The 17,338-nt window shown below is 55.8% G+C and overlaps 1 protein-coding gene across 3 annotated transcripts; it reads right to left on the minus strand.

The window, feature by feature from the left end:
* Nucleotides 1-1,252: 1,252 nt before the first annotated feature.
* Nucleotides 1,253-16,043, minus strand: CUL7 (cullin 7). 3 transcript variants are annotated; one of them, XM_040983414.1, is made up of 25 exons: nucleotides 15,376-16,043; nucleotides 14,812-14,963; nucleotides 14,192-14,683; nucleotides 13,020-13,152; nucleotides 12,716-12,912; nucleotides 12,238-12,472; nucleotides 9,949-10,186; nucleotides 9,753-9,858; nucleotides 8,518-8,745; nucleotides 8,180-8,270; nucleotides 7,915-8,086; nucleotides 7,644-7,749; nucleotides 7,271-7,366; nucleotides 6,876-7,051; nucleotides 6,388-6,521; nucleotides 5,963-6,148; nucleotides 5,660-5,766; nucleotides 5,388-5,570; nucleotides 3,629-3,789; nucleotides 3,257-3,483; nucleotides 2,930-3,184; nucleotides 2,295-2,440; nucleotides 2,073-2,199; nucleotides 1,782-1,981; nucleotides 1,253-1,632 (listed from the first exon to the last, which is right to left on the minus strand). In XM_040983414.1, the coding sequence occupies exons 1-25, from the start codon at nucleotides 15,944-15,946 to the stop codon at nucleotides 1,309-1,311; spliced, it is 5,043 nt and encodes a 1,680-aa protein (XP_040839348.1). In that variant the 5' UTR covers nucleotides 15,947-16,043; the 3' UTR covers nucleotides 1,253-1,308. The 3 variants fall into 3 exon arrangements, with proteins under 3 accessions (XP_040839348.1, XP_040839346.1, XP_040839347.1); XM_040983412.1 differs by having other exon boundaries at nucleotides 2,930-3,176; nucleotides 3,255-3,483; nucleotides 12,220-12,472; XM_040983413.1 differs by having other exon boundaries at nucleotides 1,782-1,993; nucleotides 2,930-3,176; nucleotides 3,255-3,483; nucleotides 12,220-12,472.
* Nucleotides 16,044-17,338: the final 1,295 nt, after the last annotated feature.

Consider the following 17,338-nt stretch of genomic DNA (forward strand, 5'->3'; position numbering starts at 1 on the left):
GAAGTCTTCCAGCCAATGATTCACACCCCAAGTGACCGCAATGGCTGGTGCTGTGCCGATCTGAAGCCAGGAGCCAGGAACTTCTTCCGGGCATCCCACACGGGTGCAGGGTCCCAAGGCTTTGGGCTATCCTCCACTGCTTTCCCAGGCCACAAGCAGGGAGCTGGATGGGAAGTGGAGCTGCCGAGATTAGAACCGGTATTCATTTGTGATCCCACCACCTGCAAGGTGAGGGCTTTTGCCACTAGGCCACGCTGCTGGGCCCTGGTACAAGATTTATTTTTATTGGAAAGTCTGATTTAAAGAGAAGGAGAGACAGAGAGGAAGATCTGTCCACTGATTCACTTCCCAGATGGCCACAATGGCCGGAGCTTCACTGATCCAAAGCCAGGAATCCAGAGTTCTGCATTGGTGCAGGGTCCCAAGGCTTTGGGCCATCCTCGACTGCTTTCCCAGGCCACAAGCAGGGAGCTGGATATGACATAGGACCACTAGGACACCAACCAGCATCCATATGGGATTCCAGTACACATAATACAAAGACTTTAGCCACTAGGCTACTGTGCTGGGTCCTGGTGAAGTGGTAACTGTATAGACTAACAGATCTGCAGAAGGCTTGGAGGGCAATGTGTGTTATGTAAAATGTAGGCTTGGGTTTCAGTTTTGTGCTCTAACAAACCTGTGCCTCCTTCTGCTGCCTCTGAGCTTTTTGAAGTCTAAAATAGTGCAGAGCGAGCACATGGCCCATGTCCTCTGCAGCTCCCCATCTTCTTGCCTCATCCTGAGTGTACCACTTTACCCAACTCCCATTCCTATAGCTCTCGCCTTGGCTGCAAATAACCATGGGTTTTTTTCTTCCTCCCCAGTGGCCTGGACAGGCTGTAGGGCTGTTGCAGCCCTGGGTCCCCTCACATACCCACCTGGGTACAAGTGGGACAGAGGAGCCAGTTGTAGCAGCAAGGGCAGACCTGGCTTGCCAAGGGAACTAGGTGGCAGCTCTGTGCAACAGGTGAGACAGAAAAGGAAGAGGGGGGAATGGGCTTGGGATTGCAGCATGCTAATTCAATGAGCATCAGCATGAGAAGGGGCCCAACCCCACCTCAGTTCATGCAATCCCCTGTGCACAGTGAGTGGGGGAAGGGCAGACCTTCACCCTTACCTGACCAAGAACCCTGTGTTGTCAGGTGGTGGCATCACTGCTGGAACCCAGCCCCCTAGGAGCTGCCACCACACACACACACACACACCATGCAATCAAATGCTTGTGTTTTATTCTGTAGAAAGCCCCACTTCCAGACTCTCCCATAGCTATCGGAAAGTGGAAAAGCTGTGGGTGCCAGTGGAGGAGGCATAGGGCACCCCCCGAGAGCGAATCTGCAGAGTATGGAAGGTGAGGGGGGGATTTGGGCCCAAGGAGCCTGGGCTCAGGGATTCCAGGTGGGGCTCCATCACAGTCACAGGGACCGCGTAGATTAGGATCTGGGGCCGATCATCTTGGCGCCTCAGCGTGCCCTTGCCCAGCAGGTGCAGAATGCATGAGAGGACGTCGGTGCTGCTGCAGGTGGAGTTCTTGCCAAGGCTGTAGAGCAGGCTGCGGGGTGGACATGGGCCTTTGCGCCAGGCCTCCAACACCTGGCAGGCAGAACACAGGAAGAGCAGGTTAGCAGGTCAGCAGGGCTGTGTTCAATACCCTCTACGGCCACTCCCACAACTGTCAGAGAGGAAGTCTTCAGGGCCAGGGCCCTGCCCCGCCTCCTCCCTGACAGCCCTGGACAGCGTACCAAGCAGACTAGCTGGTCAATGTGCAGTCCCTCGTCCCCATGGGCTTTGAGGATGCGGACTATGAGGCAGTTCAACAGGTTCCGTCTCTTCTCCAGGTTGCGGCCCCCTTCACCTTCAGCTTTCATGTAGGTCTGGGGCGGGATGAGCCACACGCTACTCCTCCTAGGTGTTGGCTCCTCATCTCGAACCTTGAGCACCCCTGAAATACACACTCGTCACTCACCAGGGTCGCCACGGGGTGGGGCTGGCCTGGGCTCACAGCAGAGGCTCTCACGACCCCTAGCGCATACCTCCTGGAATGTTCTCCTGCTCATGAAAGTCCAAGGGGCCTCGGGACGAGGTCAGTGGCCTGATGGCCTGGTTCAGCAGTTCCACAGAGAGCCCCGAAAGTGCCACCAGGCTGTCCACACAGACAGTCTGGGGAAAGGAGGAGGGGGACACTCAGTGCTCCCTGTACAATGGGCAGGGGAGGACTGGCAGGATGGGCAGGGTTAGGAGAGGGGTTTGGCCACCTTCAGATCATTGAAGTACAGCAGCAGCCACATCTGTATGGTGGACACATGTAGGAGATTGTCCCCAAACTGCAGCTCAGCTCGGCCCAGCCACGTCCACTGAATTTGCCTCTGCAGACCTCCATCTACGACAGGGTGGCGCTGAGCTAGAAAGAAGCCAGGAACGGGGCGGATTTCAAAGAGCTGGGCTGAAGAGAGGGTGTGCCCTGGTCAAGCACTGCCACTGCTGACCTCTGTGGGACACGGGCCTGCCTCCTTGGTCAGCCTCTGCTATGCAGAAGCTACCTGGGCCAGGCCTGACACCTGCAGGCTCTCAAGCCCAGTCTTTGGAGTGGTGGGGGAAGGTATTTTTAAGGAAAGTTTATTTTAACGCATTTGAAAGGCAGAAAGAGGGACAGATCTTCCATTCACCTGGTTACTCCCAAAATGACTGCAACAGCTCCTGGGGCTGGGTCAGGCTAAACCCAGGAGCCAGGAACTACTGCATTCAGGTCTCCAACATGGGTGCCAGGGGCCCAAGAACAGCCCTCCCTTCACTGCCTAAGGAACTCTTGTCCTCCAAGCACATCTCTCCACACCAAGGCTCCCAAGTGCAAGTTCAAGTCTCAGCCCTGGGCCTCTCCCTGGCTACTCACTCCTGCTGTAAAAGTTGGAGTATCGGTTCAGAGTGCCCCGTAGAAAGGAAGGTATGCAGATCCTGGGGTCCATGATGTGGGATATAGAGGAGACAGGCCAACAGCGGGGGGACAGGACAAGCACAGACACTTCCGGCATCACTCCTTCATAGTAAAAGTCCTTGTTATCCTCCTCTTCCTCCAAAAACCTCATAGCTGCAGCCGACCTGACAGTCTTCCTCTGGCTCTCAGGCTCCTGGCTGCCGGCCTCTTGGCCTACCTGCAGGGACACAGGATCCCGTCATGGGCCTCCTCGAGTCTGCTGCCGCCTCCATCACCTGCCCACACTGGCACCCACCTGTATCCTTTTCTCTGCGTCGTCCAGCTTCAGCAGCTCCTGATCAAGCCGCTGGAGCTGGTACACGTGGAACTGGCGCTGCAGCTCCTCAGAGGTGCTCAGGCTCCTTAGCATCTGCTGGGGCAGGCGGTTGGGAAAACACAGGCCAATCTGCTCCAGCACGGCCCCCTCCAGCCAGCTGGAGCCCATACTCAAGAGACGGTCCGCCATGTAGTGCCTGCAGCACACACATGTAGCCAGGGCCAAGCCTCAGTGGGATGGGTGGTGGTGATGGCCCACCTGCACTTGACTCCTGGGCTCCTTGGACTGGCCTGGGGTCCTGTCATCAACCCCCCACACCACACCCCATCTCCCTCTCTCACTGGTAATAATGCTCGAAGGTGGTTGCCATCTCCAGGCCCGAGAAGAGGAGGACCGTCTCCAGGCAGCGCTGCAGCTGTGCCAGCATCTCCATCCCCCGCGCCCCACCAATGCGGCTGCCCTGAATACGCTGGTCAATGTGCCGGGCAAACTGCTCGCTCACCTGGGCATCAAAAGTGCACAAACAGACCCTGAACCAGCAAACAGCGACATGAACAGCTGGGAGCCTACATGCCCATAGCTGGCAGCCCTCTTCCTTGCTTGACACTGTCATAGAACTTATTAAAATAAATAAATAAATAATCCAGGAGCCTGGCCCAAGCACTTAGGCCATCATCTGCTTTCCTGGATTCATTAGCAGGGAGCTAGACTGAAAGTGGAGCAGCCAGGACTTGAACTAACCTATGCTCATATGGGATTCTGGCTTTGTAGGTGGGCACAATAGCGGCTCCTAATAGCAGTATTTTATTTAAGATTTATTTTATTTGTATTGGAAAGTCAGTTATATAGAGAGGAAAGACAGAGCAAGATCTTCCATCCTTTGATTCACTCCCCAAGTGACCCCAATGGCCAGAGCTGAACTGATCTGAAGCCAGGAGCCTGGGGCCACCTCTGGGTCTCCCATGTGGGTGCCGGGTCCCAAGGTTTTGGGCCATCCTTGACTGCTTTCTCAGGCCACAAGCAGGAAGCTTATGGAAAGTGGGGCTGCCAGGATTAGAACCAGTGCCCATATGGAATCCTGGTACGTGAAAGGTGAGGACTTCAGCCACTAGGCTAGCGCAACAGGCCCAATAGTAGTACTTTAAAATGAGGAGGTTAGGGTCAGTTTAGTGGTATAGCAAGTTAATCTTCCTCCTGTGATGCCAATTGCTGGGGAGCCAGCATCCATATGGGAGACCTGAAAGAAGTTCCTGGTTCCGTTTTCAATCAGCTCAGCTCTAGCCATTACAGCCATTTGGGGAATGAACCAGTGGATAGAAGAGCTCTCTAAGTCTGAGTTTCAAGTAAAATAAGAACATCTTTACAAAATGAGGTTATGTGCATGGTGGCTACCTGCAGTAAGGTACTCATGATGCCCACGGAGCTGGAGGCACTCAGCAGCCCTGATCTTCCACTGTACCATGCCCTGCTTACCAGGGGCACCAGTGTGGCAGGTACCACTTGCGGCACTGTGTGCCTTCCCTGGAACACTATCCCTGGAAGGACTCATGCAGTTGGTCACGCTTCCCTCTTAGCTCTTACCACAGGGCAGAGGCAGTTAGAATACTTATCACATTTATGGACACAATGGGGATGTGGCACAGCACATTAAGCCATCTATTGAGAAACCAGCATCCCATATAGGAATGCCAGGTTCAAATTCTAGTTCTTCTACTTCCAATCCAGCTCCCTGACAATGCACTTGGGAAAGCAGCAAATGATGGCCATATGCTTGGATCTCTACACCCACACTGGGAACCTGGATTGAGTTGCAAATTCCTGCCTCTGGCCTGGTCCTGCCTCAGTTGCTGCTAGCACGTGGTATGAAGTAGCAGATGCCAGATCTCTCCCTGTCTTTCAAATAGATATATAAAGAGCAGGGTAAGGTACATGAACAATCAGGCATAAGAACAGAACACTTAATCAAGATACACTTGGTAGCACATTCCCGTCTATTTAGCATGTATTTTTTAATGTTGTGGTCATCTACAATGACACCAAACAAGCATGCAGTAGGTGCTCTCTGGGAGGGAAGAGGCATGCTGCAGCGGGGAGACTCACGTGGGCAGCTGCAAGGAAAGGGAGCCTCAGCAGGGCAGCAGCACAGCCGTTCTGCAGTGCAAGCAGGAAGGCCGCTCGGGGCCCAAACAGCTCAGTGCTTGACTTCCGTAGATTGTAAAAGTGCTCGCAATAGCGCGGGACAAAGTTCTCATCTCGCCAGTGTGAGACCAGAAAGCTGTGGACCTGCAAGAGAGGAAAGGAGGAGCAAGAAGGTGAAGACGCAGCATCACCCACTGCAGTGCCCCATGATGCCTGACCCCACTCCTGCTCACCTGCTCCTCCACCACGGCTTGCCAACAGCGTGTCAGGTTTCTCATGATACTGCTGGGGAGACCCCGCGTGGCCAGAGAGCTCCAGTCGTGGCTTCGATTCCGGCCCTCTGGGGAGCCGAAGAAAATGGACAACTCAACTAGGGGTAGCCATTTGGTTCCTGAGTCCCCTCCCTGACATTCTGCCACCATGCAGGATGAACAGGTTGGGCACAAGGGGAGGGCCCGGACCCTGTGGCATGCTAGTGGGAGCCCAGGAATCTAATGCTCCCAGTGAGGATCGCAGTCAGAACCCTCAGGACTTACTGGGCCGAGGAGTGGCGATGACTGGAGGCGGCGGCGCCTGGCAGGGCTCCACGTGTACCAGCAGGTGTGTGAGGCGGCGCACCCTGGAGCAGAAGGCTGCTGCGCGGCTCTGCGGATTGTGAGAAGCCTCCCGACACTCCAGGTACTGGTCCAGCAGCCAGCCCAGGGGGCTGACACCCTCCTCATCTGCAGGAAGAGCAAAGTAAGGCAAGGCACAATGTGTCCCCAGGGCTGCGAGAGAGCTTGGATTGGACAGAGTAGACAATGAGCAATAGGATAGAGTGACACAGAGAAAGGGACAGGCAGTGAGACCCTGGCTGCACCCAAAGAGCAAAGAGCATATAACCCAGTGGTTCTAGGGTACAGCTAGGTGTGGGTTTGTGGGACCAGGCGATGCAAAGGGGACCAGCAGGGGGGATGGTTACCGGGGGAGGTGATGTTTTGCACCAGGGGGCTGACCAGGGCCTCCCAGCAGGTCTTGCCCAGTGCTTGGGCGGCCTCATCGTCAGGAAGGAAGTAATCAGCAAAATTCTGCTCCTGGCGCAAAGCCCCATTGAGCCTGGGAGTGAGGATGGAGAATGCAGATGTGAGGGGCCTGAGCATATTCCCTAGTTGGTGTCTACCCAGCCTGAGGTTGAGAGCTGATCCCAGGACCTGCCTCAGAGCCCCACTCAGTTCTTCGGGGTTGCCGTGAGCTGTCCAGTATCCCCATCCCCAGCTCAACAGAGAAATCTCTTCCCTTCATCCTTTCCTCTCCTCCTGACACTCCAGCCCCTCTACAAGCACTTAATAGCCCCATCCTGTGATTCGTATTGGGCCCTGCACACCAATCATGTGCAGGACTCAGGCTTCCAGAGGCACACATGTACACACACATGCATGTATGCGCATAGATGCACATATGCTTACACACCGAGAACTCAGGTGCAGCAGGCTCCTGCGGTTCTCTGCTATGTCCTGGCTCCAGGACTGTGCCCGGATCATGTAGAAGAGGCGTGTGTGACGACACAGCTGCTCCCGGAACACTGGCCAGCCTGTAGTTTTGGGGCCAAGGACCTCCACTCCCCGGATGCGTGTGTCCATGCCACCCTGCAACATGTACCTATGTTTGTGTGTGCATACACATGCACACACCTGGTTTCAACTACCATCTATGGAATGCTCGCAATGAGCTAATGCCCTCAAGCCTCACCCCTGTGTATGGGATTGTCCAATACTCTGGCAGTGCCCCTCCTGGCTCAAGATGGGCCACAGGTGACAGGGCCAAGAGCCTTATACCGAGGCCACACCCTGTGTCCTAGGCCTCACCTGATGGCAGCGCTTGATGCGGATCTGGATGACAGGCCAAGGGTGGGTCAAGTTCTCCAGCAGGACCACACGGCTGGCACAGGGCAACACGTTCACCTGCAGGGTAGAGACAGGGCTGTAACTGCCATACCTGAGTAGGAGCACCCAGTGCTCCCAGGTTTGCCCATGCAATGCCCAAGCCCTTGGCCCATCCCCCGTCCCGTTCTACAGCCCAGGATGGGTGGGTTCCTTGCTCAGGGCCGAAGCTGTCACATAAGCACAGAGAGCAACAACTCACTGTGCCTTGTGTAAGGCACGAGACAGGAAGGAGTTTGGAGTCCACACCAAAAAGCAGATCCTATAGGGGGTGGGCCAGGGGAGCAGAGGTCTCTACCGAGTTGAGCTCTGTGGTGAGAGAGCTGGCGTTGTCACCCCCACACACGACCACCCGGGCAGGCATGTAACTCGAGTCTTCACTGGCCACCAGCAGGATCAGCTGCCTGCGAGTGGGAGAGGAGCCACATCTGGCACACCCAAGCCCAGGGCACTGTCTGGCCCAATGTGGACAGTGAGAAGAGGCCCTCCCCAGACAAACGCAGCAACAGCCCAAGCAAGCCTAGTTGTGCTGCTCAGCGGACACAGTGCTCAGTAAGTGGGTGTGGTACCTAATAAGGATGCCCTGGCGCATGTGCAAGGTGATGAAGTGGGAGCCAGAGCTGCTGCTGGACTCCCAGTAGGTCTTGGGGTTGCGGTCCGTCAGCTTGCCAGCCTGCTGTGGGTTGGAGGACACCTCCACCTTCTCCCAGCACTTGTCCTCTTTTACTTCCACACTGGTGCCTGGGGGCGAGCAGGGGACAGGTGGAAGGCACAGCTCAGAGGGAGCAGAGGGGACACAAGACAGGTGTCGGGGCTATGGGAAGGGGCACTAACCTTGACAGAGATGTCTGAGGAACACATCAAAAAAGGGGATGTTGATGGGCCTGTGGGTTCGTCTGTGGTCTTCGATCTGGCCCAGCACCATCTGCAGGGACAACAGGGTTGGGTAGGGGCTGGTGAGGAAGAAGGGACACAGAGAGATGCATGAACACATAGGAGCAAGCAAGATCAGGGTAGCGGTGGGATTCCCTCTATGTGTGGCAGAGAAGACCTGGCAGGCATACAATGGGAGCAAGGCCCTTCCCAGACTCCTGGGAGCTGCCCACTCCCATCCCTAGCATTGCTCACACTAAATTCTCCCAAAGGTCTGCAGGTCTAGCTGCCCTCCTGACCTGGATGCAGCCACCCAGGATGTTGGTAGTAAGCTTCCGGTACAGGTGGGCATGCTTCTCGCACTTAAACACTATGTCTCGCAGCTCCTGTGCCAGCTCCAGCTTCCCATGGTGCTTCTCCAGGGCCTTGGAGATGGCATCGCGGGCTCCCAGCTGATTGAGCACAACGGCGTAGTCCCGGCTTGCCGAGGTCAGGCGGTGTAGGAAGAGGATTAGCTCTTGGAGCACCTGCAGGGATGTATCCAGGTCAGGGAAGTGAGTCCAGCAACATGAGGCTTAGCCACAAGGACACCCACAGTGGCCAAGAGCCATGGTGCAGCACTGTGTGCTGGGGACATTGCAGTGACCACAGTGATTGAGGATGTAAACAGATGAGACCCAGGAGGGATCAGAGAACCAGAGACAAAAATGAAATAAGCATAAAAAGCCCTGAGCTGCCCAACCACCCTAGGAATCCAGGCCACTGATGCTTTCTGCAAGAGGTGCAGTGTAGCCCTGGGCTCCTGTGGACAGGTCCAGCTGCCCTAAAGCCCCACTGCAAGACTGGGTTTGGGGACCTGCAAGCCCAAGGCATGGGACATAGGTGGCTGGGAGGGACCTTAGGAAAGGACCAAGCTTGTGTGAGAACACTGTCAGAGTCCACCCCAGTGTAGATTTAATATACCTTGTTAAATCTAGTCTGAGGTGGAGACTGCAGACACCCACTGCCCCATGACCCCCATTCTCTTACTCCTGTACGCAGGACCTCTCTTTAGCTCTTGCTGGGGATTCTGGGACATGTTGGTGCCCTCTGCTGCCTTCAGCCCTTTTCTCCCATCAGCCTGGTCAAGAGGCCAGTCAGTGAGGACTTCAAGCCAGTTGTTAGCAAGGGGCTAGTTAGTGAAACTTTACATTTGGGGTTCTTTGCATTTGCACAAGCAAACATAGGGAGGAAGGTACCTAAGTTAATGCAAGCAATTAGCAGTGAGGGTTTGTATGTGTGTGTGTGTGGGGGGGGCACTAGGAGGAGAGGCAGCAGGTATGAAAGTGTATACCTTGTTACATCATTTTGATTTGTGAACCATGTGAGTATGTTACCTAGTCAAAAAAATAAAACTCCGTTTAAAACCCAAATGGCAAATTGAGAGCATAAGGGCCTTTACCCTAGATCACAGCCCAGTGCCACAGCCTCCCCAGCTGCTGCTTCTAAGGCACTCCCTCTTCCTCCAGAGGCTCCCAGGGTAAGGTGATGGTACCTCTCGGTCAGTTTTTGGGGACTGCAGGCAGGCCATGCAGGCACTCATGGCCTCGTGCCAGGGCAGCAGCAGGGCCTCAGGGAAGTCCACCAGCTGTGTCAGGATTCTGGAGGGTTGGAGGAGAGGATGAAGCTGGGCAGTCAGCCTCACAGATGCCCCTCTGTCCACCCCCACCCTTCACTCTCCATCCCTGTACCTCAAAGCAGACAGGTGCAGTGCCCGGTTGGTGGCAGGTGTGCCAAGGCTCTGCATCAGCACCAGGAAGGGCTGGGGGTGTCGCTGGAGCTGCAGCAGGCAGGGTGCAACAGCACTCTCCCGACTGCCCTCAGAGCCCAGTGCCCGCTCCAGGTCCAGGAGGACTTTCCCAGTGGGGCTGCATTCCTCTGCCAGACGCTGCAGAGGGGAACCAGGGCTCCAGCACGGTGCTTCTTGGGCTGTGGAAATCCAGGAGCCACAGGGTGAGCTGTCATTAACAGTGATTACAAAAGGGCAGTCACAGCTCTTTTCTTTCTCATTTCTCCTCAAAATGGTTTTATCTGTTCCCCTAAAAGTTAGGTTTAAAAATTTTTCCTAGGGCCTGGCACGATAGCATAGTGACTAAAGTCTTCACTTTGAATGCTTCAGGATCCCATACGAGTGCCAGTTACAATCCAGGCAGCCCTGCTGCCCATCTAGCTCCCCGCTTGTATCCTGGGAAAGCAGTCAAGGACAGCCCAAGGCTTTGTTAGCCTGCACTCGTGTGGGAGACCTGGAGGAGGCTCTGGGCTCCTGGCTTCGGATCGGTTTAGCTCCAGCTGTTGTGGTCACTTGGGGAGTGAACCATCAGACAGAAGAACTCCCTCTCTGTATATCTGCCTTTCCAATAAAAAAAATAATAATAAATCTTAAATTTTTTTTTCTAATAAAAAATTTATTTATTTGACAGAGTTACAGAGAAGGGAAGAGAGAGACAGACAGGGATGTTCTATTCACTAGTTCATTACCCAGATGGCTGTGATGGTTAGGCCTGGGCCAGATCAAAGCCAGTAGCCTGGAGTTTCATCTGGGTCTTCCACATGGGTGCAGGAGCCCAAGTGCCAGGGAGCTGGATCGAAGTGGAACAGCAGAGTATTGAACAGGCACCCATATGGGAAATAGGTGTTGCAAGTGGAGGATTTCCTGTTACATCACAATGCCAGTCCCATAGTATCTCAATGTACTTATAATACCTATAGCAGTTTCATGATAAATTTTATATTCTGTATACTTACAGACAGCTAAGCAGCTCTCTGCCTAAAGTCAACAGATCATGTACCTAGATGTACTAGCACAAAACTTTTTCCCTACCAAAGTCAGTGTTAACTTTGTGATGTAGTGAGTAAAGCTACTGCCTGTGATATCAGCATCCCCCACAGGTGCCAACTGGTGCCTAGCTGTTCCACTTTGACTCAGCTCCCTGCAAATACACCAGGAAAGCAGTAAAAGATGGCCTAATTACTTCTGCCCCATACTCACAGGAGATACAGTGAAGGCCACAGCTTCGAGCTGGCCCAGCCTTGGCTGCTGCAGCGTTTTGGGAAGTGAACCAGCAGATGGAAGAACTGTCTCCCTCTAACTCTGCCTTTCAAATAAATCAATCTTTTCAAAACACAAGAGCACTATTAAACCTTTAAAATATTTTCATTTCATTTGTAAGGCAGACAGACACAAGGAAATCTTCCATTGCTGATTCACTTCCCAGATGCCTGAAACAGTTATGTCTGGGCTAGGCTGTGGCCAGGAGCCTGGAACTCCATCCATGTCTCCCATGTGGGTAAGTGTCGGAGCCATCACTTGCAGCATTTAGAGTACTCAGCAGGAAGCTGGCTCTGAAGCAGAGTACCTGGGACTTGAGGCAGGGATTTCACACAGGATGCAGGCACCCTAAGCAGTAACCTGATGCTCAGGTCCCACCAGAGGGCTTCTTCAAAACCTCAAACACCTCCTGTCACTGACTTTCTAGCCTCTTTCGTGCTATGACCAGAAGAGTATGCCAACTTTTCCATTTGCTGCCCATCTCCAGGATTCGGATCATTCCCGAAGTGCCACTTTCTAAAGATTTACTAATTTATTTGAAAAATACAGTGACTAAAACAGGGAAGGAGTGAGAGAGCTTCCATCTGCTGCTATACGTCACAAATGGACAAAGCAGCTAGGGCTGAGCCAGGTAGAAGCCAGGAGCCTCAAATTCCAGCCAGGTCTCCCATGTGAATGGTAGGAGCCCATGTCCCTGAGCCATCATCTACTGCTTCACTAGCAGTGAGTCAGGCTAGAAACTGAACACCTGGGCCTTACTGCCCCTCATGTGATGCAGGTGTCTCAGGCGGCAGTTTCACCTACAGTGCCACAATGCTCACGCTGTAAGACGCTATCCTGTCCAGGAGGGGTTGTTTAGCTGTGAGCGTGGACAGCTCTCACATGCCACACCTGCACTTCTGTTTACATCTACCTTCTGCTTTGGCTGCACCTTCCGATTCCTGGGGCTGGGCTTCAGGTGGGAGGACCTGTTGCTCAGTTTCTAGAGAGGCCTGGTAGGCTGCCTGGCTGGTCAGGGCCGCAGGCCCGTATTTTCTGTAGATGCGGCAGTTGACGAGGTCCCTAAGGCTGTTGTCATCCAGTTTCTGTGGCATAGACAGCATCATTTCCTGGGCCAACTCTATGGGAACGACCAGCTCAGAGAGGATCTCATCATCCAGAATGTGCTGTGAAAGAGAACAGTTCTTGTTGCAGGCAACCTTGCTGACGTGTGGGCTTTGGAGTCCCTGCTAAAGGCAGGGGTGTCTCTGTACACACATTCAACAGGGAGAAGTGTATGACAGCCGGTAGACAGCTAGCTCCTCCCACAAAGCTCACCAATCCCTCCCCACCTTGGAACATGGGGTCCCTGCAGCCCGTTCTTGCTCCAAACCCCACTGCCCAGTCTGCCGACCTCACAGGGCTTCTACCTCCCCATCCAAGTTCTCCTGGAGCAGCTGCAAGATGACCTGGTGGTCCGACTCCTCTAGCTGCCTGATGAAGAAAAGGAGCTCCCACCACTCAGCCTGTGTCAGGTGCTCCCTCTCCTCGGAATCGTCATCATCAGGCAGCACGTAAGGCGCGGCATAGAGCTCGCTCATGGGCTTCCAGCGCAGGGAGGGCAGGGCTGTGGACAGGGACCAGGGTGGGGGAGGGAGGGCACACACAAGGGTGTCACCTCACCAGACACTTCCACTCAGCTCAGAGCCAACCCCGACTTCCTCCCAGCCTCACCTTGATCCAGGGCTCCCACTGTCTGCTGATACTGATCAGCAACGGCCATGTCCTCGATGTCTTCCTCGAAGCCCAGAATCTCCAACATGTGCCAGTGCACCCAGTAGGTGCGACCTGTTGACTCCCAGAACACCTGTGGGATGAGGGAAAGTAAAAGGGGGGGAGGGGGAAGAGAGGGCTCACAGAGGACTGAGTAACTGTGACCAATAAAAACTAAAGCCCTTAGACTCACCCTATGTCCTGGCTTGGAAAAAGAATCTATGAAGGGAGCCAAGTGCAGTAGTCTAGTGGCTAAAATCCTGCCTTGCACAAGCCAGGCTCCCATACAGATGCCGGTTCTAATACCAGCTGCTCCACTTCCCATCCAACTCCTCACCTGTGCCCTGAGAAAGCAAGCAAAGGATGGCCTAAACCCTTGGGACCCTGCCCCTGCATGGGAGACCAAGAAGCTCCTGGGTCCTGGCTTCAGATCAGCTCAGTTACAGCTGTTGCGGCTGTTTGGGGAGTGAACCAGCGGATGAAGATTCCTTTCTGTCTCTCCTTCTCTCTATATATCTGTCTTTCCAATAAAAATAAATATATATTTTTAAAAATCTGTGAAGAATGGGCTGGCATGATGGCTCAATAGGCTAATCGTTCACCTGCAAGTGCCAGGATCCCATATGGGTGTTGGTTTATACCCCAGTTGCTCCATTTCCCATCCAGCTCCCTGCCTGTGGCCTGGGAAAGCAGTTGAGGACGGCCCAAAGCCTTGGGACCCTGCACCCGCATGGGAGACCTGGAAGAAATTCCTGACTTCAGATTGGCTCAGCTCTGGCCCTCTCTCTCCTCCTCTTTGTATATCTGCTTTTCCCAACAAAAATAAATAAAACTGTAAGAAAAATTTTCTGTAAAAGAAAATGCTGGCATACAGAGAACACACGTATGCAAAGGCTCCTTCTCCATGGGTTCTACTTTCCCTTCCCCCTTTCTTGGATGGTTTTTGTCCTGATGCTTCCTGCTGGCCTCAAGCATCCCATCTTTCTCGCCCAGACATTTGGGGCTGCCTTGCCTTTCAGTCTCCTCACAAACCTGCATTCTCTCCTACCATTGCTGATAACCGTTCCCAGCTAGGTCTCCCCAGGGATTGTCTCAATCCAGCAGCATGCCACCACTGAGTGTCACACACTCACCTGTGCAGGTGGCATGCCGCTGTTGCTCTGTCGGAACTCGCCCTCATCACCGGCACTGATCTCCTCAAAGTTATCCAGCATCCGCACCCGCATCCCAGGCTGCAGAGTGTCACGCACGTACAAGGCGTAAGTATTGCCACTGGCGAACTGAGAGCGAGGGCGAAATCTCTTTGACCCGTAGACAAAGGGCTGAGCCTGGGCGGCTGGGAGCTGTGTATCATCAGCATCTGCCCCCTGAGGCTGGAAGATGGAATCGGGGGAGTGTGACCAAGTCCCTGTCCTGTTGCCAGCCTGATCCCAGCGCATGGCCCGCACCAGCTCTGAGATCAGGGTGCCCATGACCATGCTGAACTCCAGCTCCAGCCGACTCCGGTTCCTACTCAAGTCCTCATTCTGGGCTCCCGATTGTCTAGTGCTGCTGTTCAGCTGGTCCAGGAGGAAGGTGGCTTGCAGATAATGCTTCACCAAAGCGAACAGCAGTCTTCCCGGCACCTGCAGAATACAACCTGTGGTCTACACCTGCCTCATCTTGGCCTCAGCCTCTCTGGTCTAGGTGGACAGCTACATAGAGAGGCCCAAGCTGCCGGCCACAGCCCCCAGCTGGCCCTCAGGGGATCTACCTGTGTCAGCTGAATGCCTTCAAAAGACATGGGATGTTCCGCCAGCGTGGCCTGGGCAAACAGTGCTAGCAGAGCACAGCGGCTGTCAAAATCCAGCTGTTTCTCAATGGCTTCTTGCTGACTCAATGACAGAAGAATCTGGGTCCGGGTCCCTGGAACCCAAACTTCCATCAGTAACTGCTCCCTCAGCCTTAACCTGCCCCAGGTACCTCATCTGAGGCTTCTATAATCCCAATCCAACCATCATACCACCAGGAAGTGGCACCAATATGATGTACTTCAAAAGTCAGTTGACTTTCTCTGTACAAATACGTGCACACGCTTGGCGGTAGTCTCAGCTCTTCCTCTGTACAGCAGGCCAATTCCCATGAGACTCCTGAGGACTCAGCCTTGACTCTTTCTGAGGACGCCCTTGGTTCCCCTCCCACACATCCCCACTCTGAGACAAGGGCAGCGAACGTTTTCCATTCTACTGAGGTCAGGCTTCTGCCACTCAGTGTCCTGAGTGCAAGCCGCCTGTCCCTGCCTCTCTCCCACTCATCCTCCTTTCCCACAGCCCCTCACCAGCATCATGGGAGGACAAGGCTTGTATCATCCGGCCTGCGCTCCAGCGGATCTGATAATCAGGACTGTTCAGCATGTGCATTAGCAAGTCCAAGACCTTGGGGTCTTTGAATACCCCCGCGAGGGGTTCGATGCTGGCATAGGCACTGAGCACGTGAGCGGTGTGCAGTAGCGGTGCCGGAGGAGTGGTGCCCACACACTCCTCCAGCTGCCGAAGAGCCCTCTGAATCAAGCCCTTCACATCGACCTCCATCTCGCCCAGCACAGACTTGTCTAGGGCCCCCGCTGACTCCTGCGAGGGCCCCAAGACCTGGCCGTCCTCGTCCATCATCTTGTGGCAGTTGGCATAGATGTCATCGCTGGACATCCACAGCAGGATGTGCTCGGCCTTGCAGTCCACCTGGCCGGAGGCCCCTTCGCTCTCATCCCCACGCCTCAGGATGAGCCAGCGGATCTGGAATTCGGGGTGGCCGTCGTGGCCCACCCGCTGGCGGATCATCTCCTCGGGGTAGGCATGCAGACCGGGTCCCAGGGGGACCCTGAATTCTCTGTAGCGCAGTTCCCCCACCATCTTGGCACCTGGGACACACAAGGAGAAACAGAAACAGGCCCGCTGCAGCCAGCCAGAGGGAGTGGTGGGAACACCAAGGCTGGGCCAGGAGTTTGGGAAAGGAAATGTGGCAGCAGCTGTTGGGCGGCCTTGGGGGGGAGGCGGGGGTACATCCGGGGTCGGGGTCGTCGCTCACTGGGGAGGAGTCCCGGCTTCAGCACAGCAAGGCTGCGGTGTTTGTTCAGAAAGAAACTGATTGGGGGGGGGGGGGAGCAAAAGCAAGATGCCAAAAGCGGCCCTAGCGGCCAGGAGCGGGGCAGCCGCGGTGGGGGCAGGGCGGCCCGGGACAGTTCCCAGGGAATCCCAGGGCTGGGCGCGGGGACGAGCATGCGCGCGCTCGCCAGGGAGCGGGCGGCCCAGGGCAAGGTTGCGCTCGGCTGGCACCCCACCTCCCCACCCCGGGCTGGCGGGGAAGAGCAGGGGGCGGTGGGCAGGGAGGAAAGGCCTGGCGCCGGCGGATGGCAAGCTGAGGAGCCGCGGAGGGTCGCGAGGGGGAGGCAAGCTGGGGGGCGGCAGGTGAGGTCAGGGGAGTGAGAGAGAGTGGGGGGAGCAGGCGGGGAAAGGGAGAATCCCGCGACGTGGTGCGGGAAGGGGGCCACGAGGGAACTGAGGCTTGTGGCGCAGGGACGGGGGCGTGGGGGCGGGGCCGGCGGTGAAGCGGGCGAGCGGCCGGGGGCGCCAGTCCGGGAGAGCCCGCGCCGGGGCTTCTGGCCACCTCAGAATTCCACCGAGTCCTGGCGCTGGAGGGGGGGGTGGGCTCCGTCCTTCGCGACGGCGACGACGGCGCTGGCGGCTGACGGAAGGTCTGGGCGCCGCCGCCACCGCCGCCGGGGGCTCGCAGAGGGGGTCGCTGAGGGGCGGGAGGGGGCGTGCCGCGGGCAGGAGGCCACGAGGGGGCGTGGCGCGGGGCGCCCGCAGCCACCAAACAACCGCGGCTCCCGCAGGGAGGGCGGACCAGACTGGTGTGGGCCGGCGGGGACCGCCTCCGGCCGCGCTGGGCGGGGCTTAGGCCCTGCCGCCGGCGGCGTGCGCGAGTCCGTTGCGCGAGTCCGGGCGGAAAAACTGGGGCCCCGAGAGCGCGTCGGGGCGGGGCCCGCGGGTGCCACCTCGGCGAGGCAGCTCCGCGCCGCCCTTCCCTCTTCCTTTCCGGCCTCACCGGAAGTGCCCTCTCCGCTTCCCCCCCCACCCCCGCTTCTGCAGCCTTGGACTCATTTCTGGCTCCTGCTCCGGCTCCATGCTCAGGGGTATGAGATGGCCCCGTCCGGTCCTCTCTTGTTTTCTTTTCCCCCCTAGCCCCGGTTGATTATTGCTTTCCCGCTACCACCGCCCTTAAAAAACACAAAAAGACCTATG

The sequence above is a fragment of the Ochotona curzoniae genome, unplaced genomic scaffold (genome assembly GCF_017591425.1).
Source record: "Ochotona curzoniae isolate NIBS_2020 unplaced genomic scaffold, NIBS_Ocur_1.0 contig_3819, whole genome shotgun sequence".
Lineage (NCBI taxonomy): Eukaryota > Metazoa > Chordata > Mammalia > Lagomorpha > Ochotonidae > Ochotona > Ochotona curzoniae.

Bases quoted from the DNA above. Each gene is read 5' to 3' on its own strand.
- CUL7 (XM_040983413.1), bottom strand. From the start codon at position 15,946: ATGGTGGGGGAACTGCGCTACAGAGAATTCAGGGTCCCCCTGGGACCC. The intron at 7,367-7,643 runs GTAGAGACCTCT...TCTACCCTGCAG, and splicing joins TCACCACAGAGCTCAACTCG to GTGAACGTGTTGCCCTGTGC. The intron at 5,767-5,962 runs GTAAGTCCTGAG...TCGGCTCCCCAG, and splicing joins CATCGCCACTCCTCGGCCCA to AGGGCCGGAATCGAAGCCAC.